General features: G+C 47.2%; 1 protein-coding gene across 1 annotated transcript in view; it reads left to right on the top strand.

Annotated features, from left to right (window-relative positions):
• The window catches only part of CRTAP (cartilage associated protein), a 32,606-nt gene extending 21,808 nt beyond the window's left edge, over window positions 1-10,798 (top strand). The window contains exons 5-7 of the mRNA XM_079935335.1: window positions 2,439-2,584; window positions 3,766-3,849; window positions 10,292-10,798. Of these exons, the coding sequence (XP_079791461.1) occupies window positions 2,439-2,584; window positions 3,766-3,849; window positions 10,292-10,345 (284 nt within the window). The 3' untranslated portion in view covers window positions 10,346-10,798. The remainder of the gene's footprint in view (window positions 1-2,438; window positions 2,585-3,765; window positions 3,850-10,291) is intronic.
• The last annotated feature ends 7,917 nt before the right edge of the window (window positions 10,799-18,715 follow it).

The following is an 18,715-nucleotide window of genomic DNA, read 5'->3' on the forward strand; positions in this document are numbered from 1 at the left end:
TTGTTTTAGGTGTACAGCAGCTTGATTCAGTTATACAAACATATAGAGCTGTTCTTTTTTGGATCTTTTTCCCATATAGGTTATTACAGAGTGTTAAGTAGAGTTCCCCGTGCTACACAGTAGGTCCTTCTTGATTATCTATTTTATATATATGAGGGTGTATCTGTTCATCACAACTTTCTAATTCATCTCTACCCCCCCTAATTTCCCCTTTGGGAATCATAAGTTTGTTTTCTAAGTCTGTGAGTGTCTTTCTGTTTTATAAATTAGTTCATTTGTATCAATTTTTAGATTCCAACTGTAAGTGATATCATATGATATTTGTCTTTTTCAGTCTGACTCACTTCACTTGGTATGATCATCTCTAGGTCCATCCATGTTGCTGCCAATGGCATCATTTCATTCTTTTTTATGGCTGAGTAATATTCCATTGTATAAACGCACCACATCTTCCTTTTCCGTTTGTCTGTTGATGGACATTGTGGTGGCTTCCATGTCTTGGCTGTTGTAAATAGTGGTGCAGTGAACGTTGGGGTTCCTGGGTCTTTTCGAATTCTGGTTTTCTCCAGATATACACCCAGGAGTGGGATGGCCGGATCATATGCTAGCTCTGTTTTTAGTTTTTTAAGGAACCTCCACACCGTTCACTGTAGTGGCTGTTCCCAATTTATAATCCCACCAACAGCATAGGAGGGTTCCCTTTTCTCCACGCCGTCTCCACATTTATTGTTTGTAGATGTTTCGATGATAGCCATTCTGAATGGTGCGAGGTGATACCTCGTTGTAGTTCTGATTTGCATTTCTCTAATAATAATGATGTGGAGCATCTTTTTAAAAAATATTTATTTTATTTTTGGCTGTGTTGGATCTTAGTTGCAGCATGCAGGCTCTTTGTTGCGGTGTGTGGGCTTCTCCCTAGTTGTGGCAGTGTGGGCTCCAGAGTGTGTGGGCTCTGTAGTTGTGGCTCAGGGGCTTAGTTGCCCCGCGGCATGTGGGATCTTAGTTCTCCGACCGGGGATTGAACCTGCGTCCCCTTAATTGGAAGGCAGATTCTTTTTTTAAAAATAAATTTATTTATTTATTTTAAATTTTTGTCTGCGTTGGGTCTTCGTTGCTGCGCATGGGCTTTCTCTACTTGTGGCGAGCGGGGGCTACTCTTCGTTGTGGTGTGCGGGCTTCTCATTGCAGTGGCTTCTCTTGTTGCAGAGCACGGGCTCCAGGCACGCGGGCTTCAGCAGTTGTGGCTCGGGGGCTGTAGAGTGCAGGCTCGGTAGTTGTGGCACATGGGCTTAGTTGCTCTGCAGCATGTGAGATCTTCCCAGACCAGGGCTCGAACCCGTGTCCCCTGCATTGGCCAGGGAAGTCCTGGAAGGTGGATTCTTAACCACTGGACCAACAGGGAAGTCCCTGCGATGTGGAGCATCTTTTCCAGTGCTTCTTTTTTATTTTTAAAAACAGTGTGAGTGAAATTTATCTCTTGACATTGGTTTCTTGAAAGTCGGCCTTGTTTTGAAATCTTTTTCAATCACCCCAGGACATTTCTTGAGGACGGGTGTCATTTCCAACCCCACAGGCCTTGTGACTCGGAAGTGCCCATACACAGCGGTTTTAAAGTTGTTGTTATGGGAAACTGCCACAAGGCGGCAGCATTTCTTCATGCCCAACTTGGATACTCGGGCAGTCAGAGCCTTAGGAAAGTCGTGTTCCTGGGTTGTCAAGGAGAGTGGAGTGTGCCGGAAGAAAGGCCCAAGAGCTTGTGTCTCGTTCCTTCTTCCCCCTTACCCTTCACCCCACGGAGGAATCGTAGCCCCAGCAAAACCGCTGCACTGAGGGCGCTGTCATCCCTGGGTGGGGCGATTCTAAGGAAGGAGGATGGAGGTGGGAACCTCCCCACCAGGAGACGTGGAGACCAGGTGACTTTTCAAAACTCTTCCAGCCCAGAGGGTGGACCCTTTTTTGGGTGAACTAGGCTTGGTTTAGCATTTGAAGGGCCTGCCTGGATCTGGAGATTATGGGTCCCATCCAGAGGGGACCAGGCACTGCAGGTCCAAGGAGGGCTCACTTGCTGGTATATTCTCCCCAGCTCCCTCAGCTTCAGGACAGTCCAGCCTTGGGACCCAAGCCTGCTTAGGTTCCAGGGCTGTGACACCAGCCCAGGCCTCCAAGGCCTGAGGGGAATATAGTAGGCATTTCTGCATAGGTCTCTGCCTAAAGAGGAACTTCTTCTGTTTTCCAAACTGGCCTCCACGTTCCCATGGATACCCTATCTGTGACCTTTTCACCCGGGGAAGATTTCTTTTGTCTTTGCAGGTATTCCGAAGGAGGGTCTGTGGAGAAGGGGCTTGTTGGTGATCTTTCTCTTTTTGAAGGTGTTATTCAATGGAGGGTGGGTCGGGAGAGGTTGGCTGATTTCCTGTTTTTGTTTCCTTTGCCTTCAGTGAACGACTTGAAGAACGCAGCCCCCTGTGCAGTCAGCTACCTGCTCTTTGACCAGGACGATAAGGTCATGCAGCAGAACCTGGTGTATTATCAGTACCACAGGGACAAGTGGGGGCTCTTGGAGGAGCATTTCCAGCCCAGACCAGTACGTGCCAGTGCACCAGGCATCACGTTTCCTGTTCTCTTCTTTATCCCACTTTCAGGAAGCAGCTTTGCATCTTAAGAGACGGGTTATTTCAGAAATGAAGGGAAACTCAGTTTTTTTGTAGCTTTTTTATCTTTTAACATTTTACATCTTTGTTCTCATTTCTAAATCAGTAAGCACTCTACAAATTTTAAACATTACAGAAATGATTCACTTAGGAATTGAGACTGCTTCTTTTTTTTTTTTTTTTTGCGGTACGCGTGCCTCTTTCTGCTGTGCCCTCTCCGCTGCGGAGCACAGGCTCCGGACGCGCAGGCTCAGCGGCCACGGCTCACGGGCCCAGCCGCTCCGCGGCATGTGGGATCTTCCTGGACCGGGGCACGAACCCATGTCCCCTGCATCGGCAGGCGGACTCTCAACCACTGCGCCACCAGGGAAGCCCGAGACTGCTTCTTAATCCCATATTTTCTCTTTCTCATCCTGCCCTATAGCTATGCATTTACTGTATACGCAGCATGTAACTATTAAGTTTTACAAAAATGGGATCTTACCTACTGTTTTGCAACTTGCTTTGTCTTTCTAACAATTTCATCATGAACACTTCCCATGTCGCACCCATACCACCTACTTTTTTTTTTTTTTTAACAGCTCCGTGGCAGGCTTGTTTATGGATGAATCATCATTTAATTCCCTTGATGGGTGCGCTCAGCTTTGCATGTGTTCAGGGAAACCTATGGATTATATGTCACTTTCAGAAGATCTTTTCTAATTTGCCCTTAACTTGTATTTTCATTGAGGTTTGTGCATGCTATCCTGGTTTGCCATACATACATCTTCCTTCAACTTCACTGTCCAGCCAACACACACACACCACACATACACACACACACACACACACACACACACACACACACACACTTTCTCTTTCATTCACTCAGGATTGGCCACTCTTTTTTTCAAATTGAGATATAATTCATATACTGTCAAATTCATGCTTTGCAAGTGCACAATTCAGTGGTCTTATTTTGGTCACAGAGCTGTGCGACCGTTACCACTATTTAATTTTAAACATTTTCATCACCCCCCAAAGAAAGCTCATACCCTTCCCCCGCCTGCCACCAGCCCAGTTCTCCCCTTAAAAGGTTGGTCATATAAACTGTTCTCTGTTTGTGTCTGAACAGGAAGCCGTTCAGTTCTTCAACGTGACGACACTCCAGAAAGAGCTGCATGACTTTGCTAAGGAAAACATAATGGATGATGATGAGGTAAGTTTTCCTGTTTAGCACACGTCTGGCTAAGAGAAAATATTACTCACAGCTTTGTTAAAAATCATTGGAAGGCCGAGTCACCCCCGAAATGAGAAACAGAAGGGGCCTTGGGAAACAGAGTTTCTGTGGGCGTTTTTATGTGTCAGAGCACTGGCCTGGGCAAGAAGGGTTTTCTAGGAAACCCAGGCTGAAGCACCACGTTTCCTGACAGAGTACAGAGCCATCCTCCAGGAACCCATCACAGGAGCCGTCCGAGCGTCTTTTTTTTTTCTCTTTTCCTGCACCGTGTGGCATCAAGCATCATTTTTTAACATTATAAAAACACACTGAATTTTAGCACTCTGAAAACACTGGGAAGCCCACATCCCAATTTTTCTGTCCGTTTGTTTGTTTTGTTTTCTGTAAATTAGGCATTTTACCCTTCTCTGGGGTTGCTTGAAATTCCTGATTAAGTCTTACTTAGCTGACTTCTTTATTGACGGCGGAGACTGCCGGTTATGGAGCCGTCATTCTGTGGTGGGGCAGCCTAGTCACAGAAAAGCCATCATTAGGGGTAGCGTTTAGAGAGGTGCGTTTGGAACAAACCACCAAACTCTTTCTAAGACAGCTGTGGACTTGCCAGCCATCGGAGCTGGGAGAGAGCTGCGGGTTTGTTCTCGTCTGACCCCTCACTTTACAGCTGAGGAGCTTGGACAGGAAGGTTCCGGGAGCTGCTAGGCCAGACCCGGGAGCCCTGAGCCTCCATGTCTGCTCTTTCCACTGCCCCAGTTTTCAGTGAAGCACCTGTAAATAAGACATCATTGTGGAATCTGTTTTCTGTGCATGAATTTGCATGAGATGGATCGACCACTAGCATGCATTTAGCTCCCCTGAGCCTCAGTACTTCGTCTGTAAAATGGAGCTAATAACATTGACCTCACAGGGTTGGAAGAATGAAATACCACTTTGCACATCGAAGTGCTTTACAGACTAGGAAGTGACCCATGTGCCATATGTCTTGGCTTGGGTTCTCTTGAAGCAGAGCCTGTGATATGACTACAAGAATGCTGACCAGGAAGGAATGCTGACCAGACACAAACAAGGTTGACCGCTATGGTTTGTAAAGTGGAGAAAAATATATTTATTTACTTATTTATTGGCTGCACAGCACGGCATGCGGGATCTTAGTTCCCTGACCAGGGATCGAACCCACGTCCCAGGCAGTGGAAGCATGGAGTCTTAACCACTGGACCGCCAGGGAATTCCTGAGAAAAAAGTATTTAGGAAAAATGGGACAGTAGAGTTCCTGATTATCTAGAGGCAAGCTACTATTGATATTTTGGTATTTATGTCTCCAGTTTTTTCTATATATTTCCAATATATATTCACTATAAACTTGACTGTAATTATATATCATGGCTTTTCCATTGTAACACTGTAGTTTGAGCAATTTCCCTGGTTATGTTTTTCTAGAACAGTTTGATTGAGATATTATTCACATATTGTACAATTCTCCTTTCTAAAGTATACAATTCAGTGGGGTTTTTTAGTATATTCATAAAGTTATGCATTCAAATTTGAGAACATTTTCATCACCCAAATGAAAGCCCAGGGACTTCCCCGGCAGTCTGGTGGTTAGAACTCCGCGCTCTCACTGCCGAGGGCCGGGGTTCCGTCCCTGGTCGGGGAACTAAGATCCCGCGAGCTGCACAGTGCAGCCAAAAAAAAAAAAACAAAACCAAACGAAAGCCCAAACCTATTAGTAGTCACTTTCCATTCCTTCCCCTCTGCCCACCCCGACCCTTTCCCCCAGCCCCTGGCAACCACTGACCTACTTTCTGTCTCTGGACTTACCTGTTCTGGATATTTCATGTGAAAGGAATCATGGTTTTTGGTCTTTGTGACTAGTTTCTTTCACTGAGCGTAATGTTTTCCAGGTTTAGCCATGTTGTAACGTGCATCACGTTACATGTAAAAAGTCCTTCTCATTGCTGAATAATATTCTACTGTATGGATATACCACCTGTTGTTTATTCTTTGGTTGATGGACATTTGGGTTGTTTCCACTTTTTGGCTACTTTGAATAATGATACTATGGACGTTTGGGTACAAATTTTTGTTTGGGCAAAAATTTTCAATTCTCTTATACCTAGGAGTATATATTTAGGAGTAGAATTTCTGGGTCCTATTACTCTATATTTAACTTGTTAAAGAGCTGCCAGACTGTTTTCCAAACTGGCTGAATCATTTTACAGTCCCACCAGCAATGTATGAGAGTTCTAATCTGTTACATCTTCCTCAACACTTATAGTGTCTATCTTTCTTTGGGTGTGTGTGTGTGTCTGTCTTTTTTATTATAGCCATCCTAGTGGGTGTGAAGTGGTACCTAATTATGGTTTTGACTTGCATTTCCCTATTGACTAATGGTGTTGAGCATCTTTTCACATGGCTATTAGCCATTTGTATATCTTCTTTGGAGAAATGTTGATTCTATTCAAGTCCTTTGCCCATTTTTAAATTGGGTTGCTTGTCTTTTCATTGTTGAGTTGTAAGAGTTCTTTATATATTATGGTTATAAGTCCCCTGTCAGATATATGAATTCTAAAAATTTTTCCCCCAATCTGTGCATTATCTTTTCACTTTGTTAACGGTGTCTTGAAGCTCAAAACTTTTAAAATTTGATGAAATCCAACTTATCTATTTTTTCTTTTGTCGCTTGTGTTTTTGCTGTCATATCAAAGAAAATATTGTCTAATCCAAGATCACTAAAATTTACTGTTTTTTCTAAGGTTTTTATAGTGTTATACACTTACATTTAGGTCTGCAATCTTTTTTTTTGTTAATTTAACATATGATGTAAGGTAGTGGTCCAATTTCATTCTTTTGTGTGTGGAAATACTGTTGTCCAGCATCATTCGTTGAAAAGACTTTCTTTCCCTATTCAGTTGACTGGGTACCCTTATAAGAAATCAATTGACCTTAAATGTGAAGGTTTATCTCTGGACTCTCAATTCTATTCCATTGATCTAGATTTCTATCCTTATGCCAGTACTGCATTGTCTTGAATACTGTAGCTTTGTACTACATTTTGAGATTGGGAAGTGTGAGTCTTCCAACTTCTTTCTTCTTCTTCTAGATTGTTTTGGCTATTCTGGGCCCCTTGCCTTTCCATATGAAATATGGGATCAACTTGCCAAATTCTGCAAAAGGCAGCTGGGATTTTTATAGGAATTGTGCTGAATCTGAAGATTGACTGACATCTCAACAATATTAAATATTCCAATCCATGAATATGGGATACCTTTCTACTTATTTAGGTCTTCTTTAATTTCCTTCAATAATATTTTCCCAAGTTTTGTTATTCTTGGTGCTATTGGAAATGGAATTGTTTTTCTTATTTTGATTTTCTAGTTGTGCGTTGCTGGTGTGTAGAAATACAGCTGATTTTTGTATGTTGATACTGTAATCTCGCAAACTTATTGAACTTGTTTATCAGTTCTAAACTTTTTTTTGATGTGTATGGATTCCTAAGGAGTCTCTGTATACAAGATCATGTTATCTGTGAATAGACATGGTTTTCTTTCTTTTCCAGTCTGGATGTCTTTTGTTTATTTTTCTGGCTAAAACCTCTAGTACAATGTTGAATAGAAATGGAGAGAGTGGAAATCCTTGTCTTGTTCCTAATCTTAGAAGGAAAGCCTTCTGTTTCAGCATTAAGTACATTCTTAGCTGTGGTAGGGCCCCTTATCAGGTTGAGGAAGTTCCTCTTCTATTCCTAGTTAGTTGAATGTTTTTTATCGTTTGACAAACGAGGAATGTTTTCAAATGTTTTGGTGTTGAATTTTGCCAAATGTTTTTTCTGAACCTGTTGAGATGATTTTGTGGTTTTTATTAATCTTGTTAGTTAATGTTCATTATAAAGACAATTTTTTTTTTTGGCGGTACACGGGCCTCTCACTGCCGTGGCCTCTCCCGTTGCGGAGCACAGGCTCCGGACACGTAGGCTCAGTGGCCATGGCTCACGGGCCCAGCCGCTCCGCGGCATGTGGGATCTTCCCGGACCGAGGCACGAACCCGTGTCCCCTGCATCGGCAGGCAGACTCTCAACCACTGTGCCACCAGGGAAGCCCTAAAGACAATTTTTTAATGACTAATATTCCATGGTGTGGATTTTTTAAGTAAAGCGCTTTTTATACGCGTTTCGGTTGCTTCCCACTTTTTGCTTTTATCAATAACACAGCAGTTACTAAATCTTTTACCTCTTCTCTGATCATTTCCTTAGGATAAATTCCCAGAGGTGGAATTCCTGGCTATGAACCCTTTGAAGACTTTTAACATACAAGAACAATGCATTTAGAAAAAAAAATCATAAATATTAGAACAAGAAGAGACCCTTTATGAGATTCAGTAAAGCTGTCTCATGTCACAGATGAGGAAACAAACTCAAGAAAGGTAGAGTGACTTACCCAAAGTCACACAGCTGCTTAGTAATCATCTAGTGAATAGACCAGGCTTATTCCAGGCTTTAAAATTCCTAGGATTCTTAGACTTGGACCTGTCAAGATAACAGGACTCCATTGAAGTTCCCAGAGTAGTCAGGTTATTAATCAAAGCTTTAGAATTATAAAAGAATTTCTAAAGAATGAGCTATTTTTAAAATTATATATCAAATTATGGCAAGTAATAATTTGAAATAAACTGTAACCAACACAATAAAGTTCTTAGTTAATCCTTAAAAATTTCCAAAGGACAAAATGCTACTTCGAAACAAAGTGTCAATATAGTCTCCTGATATTTGTGGTATTCTTCTTTATATCTTTCTGGGCTTGAAATATGTGTAAGAACTCCTGAGAGTTTGCACACTGGTTAAAAATTTTGCAGAGGCCCTGTTACAGTTTCAGAACGTTTATAAAGCAAGCTGAAATAGATACTCTTGGGTAGGAAAGGAGGTGAGGGGCAGGGGAAGGAGCTACGCACGCATGTGGTCTCACCTGCAGTCAGGTTATCCTGATCCTGCGGGGAGCTCCAGGGCATGCATTGTATCACAGAGCTCCTTCTGCCTTTTGTCATCCCCTTTCTCAGTCCCTCACTAGTTGTTGGCAGCCTGGAGGGGGTGGTGTATAAGCTCCCTGGCAGGGCTGCTCATTTTGGCCAAGATCAGTCATGCAGAGAAGGGATAGGTATAAGCCATTAGCAACGACACTCCCAGCAGCTGGTGGATGGGTGCCTGGAAAATATCGATAGATCTGAGCGCGACACCAGTGACCTTATAGGAGGATGTGTTTCTTTCATCTCTATTGCCGGGGTCACTTAGTAGTGAGCTAAAAGCAAACAATACTATCATCCCCACCTCACAGTAGCCCCACAGCAGGAAACAGTAACCCTGGGAACAGATGTCATGGCCACATATATATAATCCTCTGCAATACCCTGTTTTCCTTTCGGGGTCCAGAAAGCAACTGAAGAATGTTGTTTATTCAAGCAGCGGTCTTCCACTCCCATCACTTGAGTTCCTAATTGCAGGCATGATGTGTAGAAGCATTTGTTAAAAATAATAAGATCCCTTTTGTGTCTCATGTACTTGATAGATTTTCTAACTATTCTCAAATGCTGAGAGATCTTATGACTCTGTCTGTGTTAAAATATCAAAAGGAGCGAATTGGCTCTTGGCCTGGGAGGGAGGCCTCCGTGAGGGGGGCCAGGCTTTAGCAGGGGGTGGTCACCATCGGTGGGGCTGCCTGTACTGACCTCAGGGGAAGGGGCTTGGCCTTCTTGGTGATTCACTCATTCTCTGCAGTAAAGGGAATGGGTGTCATCAGCTGGTGGGTCAGGTGTGTCATGGGAGTGGAATCAACGCAGAGAAGGAAATCAGAAAGTATGCTGGGCTGTTTCAGGTAGAGGCTTAAGGCTCATTGCAAAAGGAGGGAGCAGGTGGGCTCCTGTACTACCCAAGCATCTCTTGTTTGAGTGGCCTGATTGCTTCAGTTGCACCAGCAGTAACACGCCTACACGCAGTCAGCCATCCCCTAGCAGGTTTACTGAGACCTGTGTGTGCCAGTTTCTGCAGAAGAAGGTCCTGGTCCTTGAAAAGCTCATGGTCTGGTATCAAGGCAGAAAGGGAACAGACAGAAAGTCTTCCTGTGGGGTAACTGCTAATGGGAGGAGAGTAGGGCTGGGGGAGGGATGCACAGAAGAAGGGCACTAAACAGGGTCTTTCAGAAGGGGCTGGACTGCTCAGTTCACACAGGCTATCTGGGGGTCTTGGAGCACTTGACTCCAAGTTCACATGGTGTGGAAGCCAGGTCCCTCCCAGGGAGAAGTCAGATCCTTTGGGCTCGAGGGAAGAAAGGCTGCTCCAGCCTAGGGGTGGCTGGCAATTGCCTCTTGGAAACAGTCTCTGCTCACCAGCACTTTGAAGGTCAGGTACCTGCTTAACAGGGTGTCTTATTGTCTCTTACAGGGAGAGGTTGTGGAGTACGTGGATGACCTCTTGGAGCTGGAGGAGACCAGATAGCCCCCAGCAGCCAGAGAGACCTCCTCTCGATGTTCAGGAAACACAGATTCTTTGTCTTCCTTTTCCCAATAGTACAAGTTGTTGATACCTCAGAGCCTTCTCTTTACTCTGTGAAGTGAAAGGGAAGCCCCCATCTCTCACTACAGCTAACCAGGGCTGAGCCTGGTTTCCACGTGTCCACACCTGCCCCCCCTTCACACCTGCCCCTGCTCTTCACACCTGCCCCCCATCTTCACACCTGCCCCCTTCACACCTGCCTCCCCATCTTCACATCTGCCCCTTCACACCTGCCTCCCCAGCTTCACACCTGCCCCCCCACACTTGCCCCCATCTTCACACCTGCCCCCCTTCACACCTGCCTCCACATCTTCACAGCTGCCCCCATCTTCACACCTGCCCCCTTCACACCTGCCTCCCCAGCTTCACACCTGCCCCCCCCACTTGCCCCCCATCTTCACACCTGCCTCCCCTTCACACCTGCCTCCCCAGCTTCACACCTACCCCCCCACACTTGCCCCCCATCTTCACACCTGCCCCCTTCACACCTGCTTCCCATCTTCACACCTGCCCCCCTTCACACCTGCTTCCCATCTTCACACCTGCCCCCCTTCACACCTGTCTCCCCCTCTTCACATCTGTCTCCCCCTCTTCACACCTGTCTCCCCATCTTCACACCTGCCCCCCCTCTTCACACCTGCTTCCCATCTTCACACCTGCCCCCTTCACACCTGTCTCCCCCTCTTCACACCTGTCTCCCCATCTTCACACCTGCCCCCCATCCTCACACCTGCCTTCTCCATTTTTATACCTGCCTTCTCACCATTTTGGTTAGAAGGACACTTTTCCATGGATAGTTTTTTTCTTTTCCCAGAAAATCAGTATTATTTTTTAAATAAGAAAAATACTCCTAAAAGGTGGTAATTATAAAAACCTACTCTAGCCTTTCTGCTTTTCCACATTTTGGTTTTGTTTCTCCCCATCCCCTGATCCAGCAAAGATGGTGAGGACAAAGGCTAAACTTCTCATGATGGTCTGTACACGGTCTGACCAGCATTTTTTCTGGCGCCCATTGAAAAAGAAGTTGGGTGGACAGGGTCGAGTACAGAAATGTGGCTTTTGCCCAACACTTTCACATGTCCAAAGTCTTACAGTGGTTGGTAGATCCCATCTGAGGACAGTGCTCAGCCATTAGTCTCAGAGTTGGGAATGGAAGGAAGCAGAGGGAAGCTAGTTTCATTCACTGTTTCAACAAATATTTACTGAGCACCTACTACGTGCTAGGCTTTGACCTGGGCACTGGAGATACTGCACAGAAAAACAGAAAAAAAAAAAAGTCCCTGCCCTCATGGAGCCTACATTCCTCAGGGAAAGACAGACAACAGATAAACAAAAATAAATATGTACAAGGCATCAGAGGGTGATCATTGCTATGGAGAAAAATTAAGCAGGGAAGGCGGTAAGGAGGCCTGGAGATGCTTCAGTTTTTGTTTTGTTTTTTGAATTTTTTGGCACATGTGGGATCATAGTTCCCAGACCAGGGATCAAACCCGGGCCCCCTGCAGTGGAAGCATGGAGTCTTAACCACTGGACCACCAGGGAAGTTCCAAGGCTGCAGTTTTAAATAGTGTGGTCAGGGAAAGCCTCAGCAAGGTGACAGCAGAGCAGAGACCTAGGGAAGTGGGTCTCAGGGCAGAGCATTCCAGGCCAGAGGGGGCAGCGTGTGCAGTGCCCGACAGTGGGGATGCGCTTGTGTGGTCCGGGGACAGTAAGGAGGCCCAGGGGAGGCGTGGGCCAGGGGCAGAATGGAAGGAGGTGAGGATAAGTGTGTGGGTGGGAGGATGGATGGCTCAGCCTTGCCGGCCAGTGTAAGGCCACTGGCTTCTGTCCTGAGTGGGGTGGGAGCTGTGGAGCAGAGCGGAGCCTGGGCTGACTTGCGTTTTACAGGGAGCACGCCAGCTGCCATCCTGTGAGAAACCTGGAAGCGAGCAAGGGTAGAAGCAGGAATACCAATTAGGGGATGGCTGCAAAAATCCAGGCAAGGGGGATGCGGGCTTGTCCCCGGGCGGTAGCAGGAGAGACATGGTGAGGAGTGGTCAGATTGTGGATTTTTTTGAAAGTGGGGCCAATAGGATTTGCTAACAGATTGGCCGTAGAGCGTAAGAGAGAGGCTCGAGGTGACCTCGAGGTTTTGGGCCGGAAGCACGGAAAGGATGGAGTTGCCATTTCCTGAGATGGGGAAGATGGCTGGGTGGGTAAGTAAGGCATTCGGTGCCAAGCAGCTGTCTGAGGCTGGGATGCCAGGTTCAGGCTGCAAATAGAATTGGAGCGTTTTCTCAGGTGAGGTCATTAGCAGAGCCTAAGTCAGGGATCCAGTGGGGAGTGGGTCCCAGGGCGGGACTGCAAGGCAGGCGGGGCCCGTGCGTGGGTGCCCTGCCCCAGGACCCCATCAGTGGAGGCTCTGGACCCGCACACACCTGAGACTCCTTGAAGCTCCAGGCTGCGGCTCTTCCCGGCTGTACGAGGACATGCAAGGAGGCCTGACCCTGTCCACCTCTCTGTGCCCACAGAGCTTCCCTCTGGTCCTCCTCCTTGGAGCCCAGGAGAGCTTTCTGTGGGTGAGGATGTTCCCCACGGGGTTGCCTGGTGGTGGGCAGAGGTTCTCCTTCACTGCCTGAGGTTGGCCTCTTTTCACTGGGGACTGAGAGCGCCTCCACCCCCATCCTAGCAGTGTCCCCTGGGAAATAAACCCTGGGGACAGTAGGATCAACACTGTCAGCACTTTGCTTTGCTTGAAGGCTGTGGAACCAAATTACTAAGTTTTTACTTCGAAAGAAGCCAAACCAATTAAATGAAAAAAAAAAAAAGTGGGGCGATTCTTCCAAACCCACCATGAAAAATCCCCAGCTCGCAGGCTGCATTCAGCAACCTCAGCCCAGTACCTCCCTGAGCGGGTTTTCTTGGAAGAACCTAGAAGAATCCTGGATTGAGACGTCGTGGGTCTTTTGAAAAACAAAACAAAACACATTTGTAAGCTTTGTGGGAGCTTCCAGACCGAGACTAGGATGCCTTGCTTGTCCTCTGACCCACCTGCACGCAGCCCCACGGGTACTGTTAGGTTTCCACCCAGGGAGGCTGCCCACCATGGGGCAGGGGGTTCTCTCCAGCCCCAGTGCCTCTCGGGCAGCCCAGGCAGGGGCCTACACTGGGGAGGGTCTAAAGGCACCCCCTGCGCCTCTGTTAATGTTCACACTTTACCTCAACAGGGAAGGGCTGGGGGCAGGTTTGTGTGTACTTAAAGGATTAAAAGCCACTAATGGACCGAAATGTTGCACATACCACGCTATTCAATGTACTAATATTTTTCTGAGTTTGAGGCTTTCTAATTACTGCCACTAACCTGTTGTACTCACCTCTGGGATCCAGAACCACCGTGTCCGTTGCCCACAAATGCCGCCTTCGGAAACGTTGCTTTTAGGAGTTCTTACTAAGGGAATGTTAAGAGCACAAAAATTTTATTGAACCAAACTCAGTGGCAAACAGAAAATGATTTGTTAGATTGTCAGTGGGCAAGAGTTTATTATGACTGCTGGTGGAATCAACAGTGGCCCGTTTCTGCCAACATTGATGGAAATAACGTTTTTAAGTTTTAAATGTGAGATGTAAACCTAAACTACTTCAGTTTTTTTTAAAAAAATTCAATACTTAAACTGTGGGGAGAAGGTGGATCGGAGCCAGAGAAAACATTCTCATTTAATAGTGTTTGCACATGGAACGGCAGCACAGTTTGTAGCGAGGCTCTGAGAAAAACCCACAACTAATCCTTCATCGCAGCTGTCCGAACTCTTGACCATCTGCCATCTCCCAAACAGCGACTTCTTTTTTCTGGTGACTCCAGGCTTGAATGACCTAGTGTGGAGAGTTTAAACTATATACAAGGAGCGGGGTGGGAAGGGAAGGGACCTTAAGTCAGCCTCAACCAAAGGTTTTGTGCATAGGACTTCCTGTGCCTGCAGCCCGTCCCCGGGGCATCTCCCTGAGAGGGAATTCACCGGGATGGCCCAGCCTCGCCTTCACTGACCCACTCCTACCCCAGAAACAAGTCAGGAGCAGCCGTGGAATGTGCCGTAGCAGAATGTTCTCTCTCGGAGGTGGGCACAGTGAGCATACCCTAGGCCTAAACTGCGCCCCACCTCAAATCTGGCCTTGGTGGCTTGTTGAATGAGTGAGTCGACTGGCCATCCTCTTGGAGCTGATAGCGTAAGATTAATGGTGCCTCCTTTTACAAGAAAAAGAGTGGGAAGAAATGAAGCAATTTCTTAACTGTACCCACAGAAACAAGATGGGCCCACTTTAGGGTCGTGGTCAGCAGGCCACACTACAAAGGTTGTTGCCGATATCTTTTCCACCTCCTCTCCTTGGGTCAGGGCAGTGGGTACAATTTCACTCTGTGGGAAATTAGAATCACATTAAATGTTTTACTTTGCTGCTGCTTTTTTTTTTTTTGACCGCACAGCATGCGGGATCTTAGTTCCCTGACCAGGGATCCAACCCGTGCCCCCTGCAGTGGAAGCGTGGGGTCTTAACCACTGGACCAGCAGGGAAGTCCCTTACTTTGCTTGTTCTTTTTTTTTTGCGGTACGTGGGCTTCTCACTGTTGTGGCCTCTCCCGTGCTCCGGACTCACAGGCTTAGCAGCCATGGCTCACGGGCCCAGCCGCTCCGCGGCATGTGGGACTTCCCGGATCGGGGCATGAACCCGTGTCCCCTGCATCGGCAGGCGGACTCTCAACAACTGCGCCACCAGGGAAGCCCCTTTGCTTGTTCTTTACTGCTTTCTTTCTCAGTCTGGTGGTGGGGCTGTCTTAACCGGACCCAGACATTCTAGGACGCGTGTTGTAATGAGCTGTTTTCTCAGGTCTGTGAGGTTTCTGATGCGCATCTAGTGAAGCAGAGCCCTCACCCCAAGGACTGTTGGCTGTCACGCAGAGGGGGAGTCCTTGCCAGCCATGGGTGGGCCCAGAGCCTTCAGGAGATGCAGGCTCATTCCTCTCCCCAGGAAGACTCTCTTTCAGAGAACTGGGATCTCACTAGGAAAACACTGGGAATCCAGGGCTTGCTTTGGATCTGATGAGCTGGTCCCTGGCTGCCAAGGTCTGAGAAGTGATAAAGTATTTACTGTTTAATGAGGACCAAAAGCCTCCAGGCATGACAGCCAATAGCTACTGTGCTCCAGGCCTATCACCCAAGGACCAGGAAGGAGAAAGAAAAGTGTAGAAGGAGGCAGGTGGAAAGAGTGAGGAACCAGCCAGGGCAAAACTAGACCTATGGGCCAGAGAGTTCACACACATCGGCTATTGGAAGAGATGGTGGAGGACACGGATTCTGTTGATGTCAGCCCGGGAATTCTGGAGGATACAGTGGAAAAGTTTGGACGGAGCAGGAGTGGCGGTGTAGGCAGTAAGAGTTTACCCATCAATGGACGTCTTAAGTCCTGATCCCTTGAAGTAAAGCCTTGTGCGAGTGATGGGGTGCTCTCAGGAGAAGGGAAGCAGGAAGGAGCTGGAAAGGGTGTGGTCTCGGAGACCAGCCTCAGCATGATCCCATGGGAGCTCTCCCACCTTGAGGCGAGGAGGTGTGCTTCTGTGTGCTTGTGTCCATAACTCACTGGCTGTGTGCAGGCTGCCGCATGGGTGGAGGGGTGTGAGGGGCTAATTCCTGGGTGAGGGAACTCCCATTAGGCTGAGGACAGTTCTCTGGGTGAGAAGGGTACGCGTATGCATTTATGAGCATTTTAGCAGCCAACAGGGCAGGAGGAGGAGGGTTCACCTGCCCAGTGAAGGGGATCTGGGTGGGCACCAACAGTGTCCACAACGTTGGGTGGCTTGGGAGGGGTCATACCCGGTGTTCGCAGAGGTGAAGAGGGACGTGAGGCAGATGGGAGTGGTGCTGATGGTCTCTGAGCTGGGTTACTCCACTCACACCTCCAGATCTGTTGCCCACCTTGCCCTGTGCCCCTGGGTAGATATTGCCTGGGCTCCCTCACCCTCGACTGCCGCTGACCGCAGCTGGGACTTGGCAAGGGACTGCAGGCTGAGAGAAGAGGTCCAGGTCTTTAAAAAGCCTGCCTCTCCGGGCCACGGCTGGACAGGGGCTGTATTCTTCTTGAGGCCAGAGCCCTTGTCCCTCGGGGGCTTTTCTGTTGCTGAAGCTCTCATCTGGGCCTCTAACAGCCCTCCACCACACCTTGATGGTTCTCTTAACCCTCCCCAGGCTTTCCTGACCACCTACCCCTAACTCTATTGATTCCTTTGACTGTCCCATCAGTTAGGAGAAGGGAGGCCATTGGTTCTGGTCTCTTAGGCCAGTGCTTCTCAAACTTGACCGCGCACACCCATCACCTGAGCATCTTGTTAAACACAGAGTCTGAGTCAGCAGGTCTGGGGAGGGGCTTGAGATGCTGCATTTCTAACAAGCTCCTAAGTGGTGTCTGTGCTGCTGGCCTGGGAACCACACTTTGAGTAGCAAGGCCCTGGGCTTTTTGTTGTAGTGAGAGGCATGGTCTCTGGTTGGGATGAGGAAGATGGAAGGAGGAGGGAGGGGGCAGGAGCTCTGCAGACTCCCCAGAATCCTGCTGTGGGAGGTCACATGGCTGAGAGTTAGGCTTAGAAAGGGTGATCTTAGATCCAACAAGTATTAAGACATTACTTTCAAGACTACTAGAGAATCCTTTTTAAAAAAACCACTGTGATGTAACGCAGATATAAAATACACTAAGTAACTGTTTCGGGAAATAATTATTTATTTAAAAAATGTCAGAAGCTTTGTGTTAATGGATCCCCACCCCCAAATTTTTGTGAGCAGTAAACATTTACCAGTCTCAAAACACACATGATGACATACAATTTAGGTTTACAGTGTTTTTTATTTTTGTTTTTTTGTGTGTGTGTTTTTTGCGGTACACGGGCCTCTCACTGTTGTGGCCTCTCCCGTTGCGGAGCACAGGCTCCGGACGCGCAGGCTCAGCGGCCATGGCTCACGGGCCCAGCCGCTCTGCAGCATGTGGGATCTTCCCGGACCCGGGCACGAACCCGTGTCCCCTGCATCGGCAGGCGGACTCTCAACCACTGCACCACCAGGGAAGCCCGGTTTACAGTGTTTTTAAGCATTCCGTTTCTACGTGCATTATTAGATCCTATAACATTAATTTAGATGACACCAAATCAATAAAAACTTAAAAACTGATGTGTTGGGTTTATTTTGCAGTTCTATCAAATAATACATTTGCATGTATTATTTATTTGTGATAAATTTATTAATACATTTGTATTAATATTACCTATTTTTGAGTTGGAAGTGACGTTTCGGCAGCCTCAAATGCTATCCAGGGGCACAGCGATGCCTGACCTCCGTGCAAGACAGACCTCAGGTGTTCCTCATCGGTGCCTCCAGAGCCTCAGCTGGCCTCAAAGCTCAAAATTTATGTGCTTGTAAGCCTGTGGTTCAGTCTTGAGCGTGCATCAGAATCACCTGGAGGGCTGGTTAAAGCACAGATAGCTGGGCCCCACCCCCAGGGTCTCCACTTCATCTGGGGTGGAACCAGAGAATTTGCACCTCTAGCAAGTTCCCAGGTGATGTCGATGCCACTGGTCTGAGGCGCATGCTCTGTCATCATAAGCGAGATGTGCTGAGTCACCATAAGATGATCGAGACGCCGTGAACTGGGTGCACAGCAGCCATGCGGGGTCCACCCTGCACTCAGGCTGTTTCTAGAGGGCTCAAAATCGCCGCAACAGGGTAAGGTACAGATTGTCACAGGTCATTTCATATTCCTTTTCAATTCCTCTGCTTCTCTATCAGGTAGGTACCCATGCTTGATATCCTAGCCCTTGGCCCTCTTGAAACATTTTTTTCCTCCTAGCTCATTCTCTCTTCCTGGAGTTCAGAGGAATGGTTAATCCTGAGAAAGGAAACCGAGGACTGAGTTTTGTTAGTCCTGGCAAAAACTCTAAGACATTCCTAGGCACAGACTGGTCAAGGGCAACCAGGCCACTGCTTCTGAGAGGAAACGGTGCTTACCGGTACAAAACAAATCTTGTTTTTTAAAAAAACGATGGGCTGTCCCACAGGATGGAGGGAACAGGGTGGATGTGTGTCCCACCACTCCTCCCCTCCCCACCCAACCAAACATCTGTCATAAATTCTTTCCAATTTCAACAAACAATTTTTAAAAAATCTCAACGCTTCTAGACTATGTCCTGGTTCTTGGCTCATATGCCCTCAGCAACGTCACAGCATTAAAAGGAAATAACCCATTATTCTTCCATATCCCACTCCCAGCAATTAAATATCTATATCCGAAATAACACCGCTC

The sequence above is a fragment of the Stenella coeruleoalba genome (assembly GCF_951394435.1).
Source record: "Stenella coeruleoalba genome assembly, chromosome: 10".
In the NCBI taxonomy this organism is placed as follows: domain Eukaryota; kingdom Metazoa; phylum Chordata; class Mammalia; order Artiodactyla; family Delphinidae; genus Stenella; species Stenella coeruleoalba.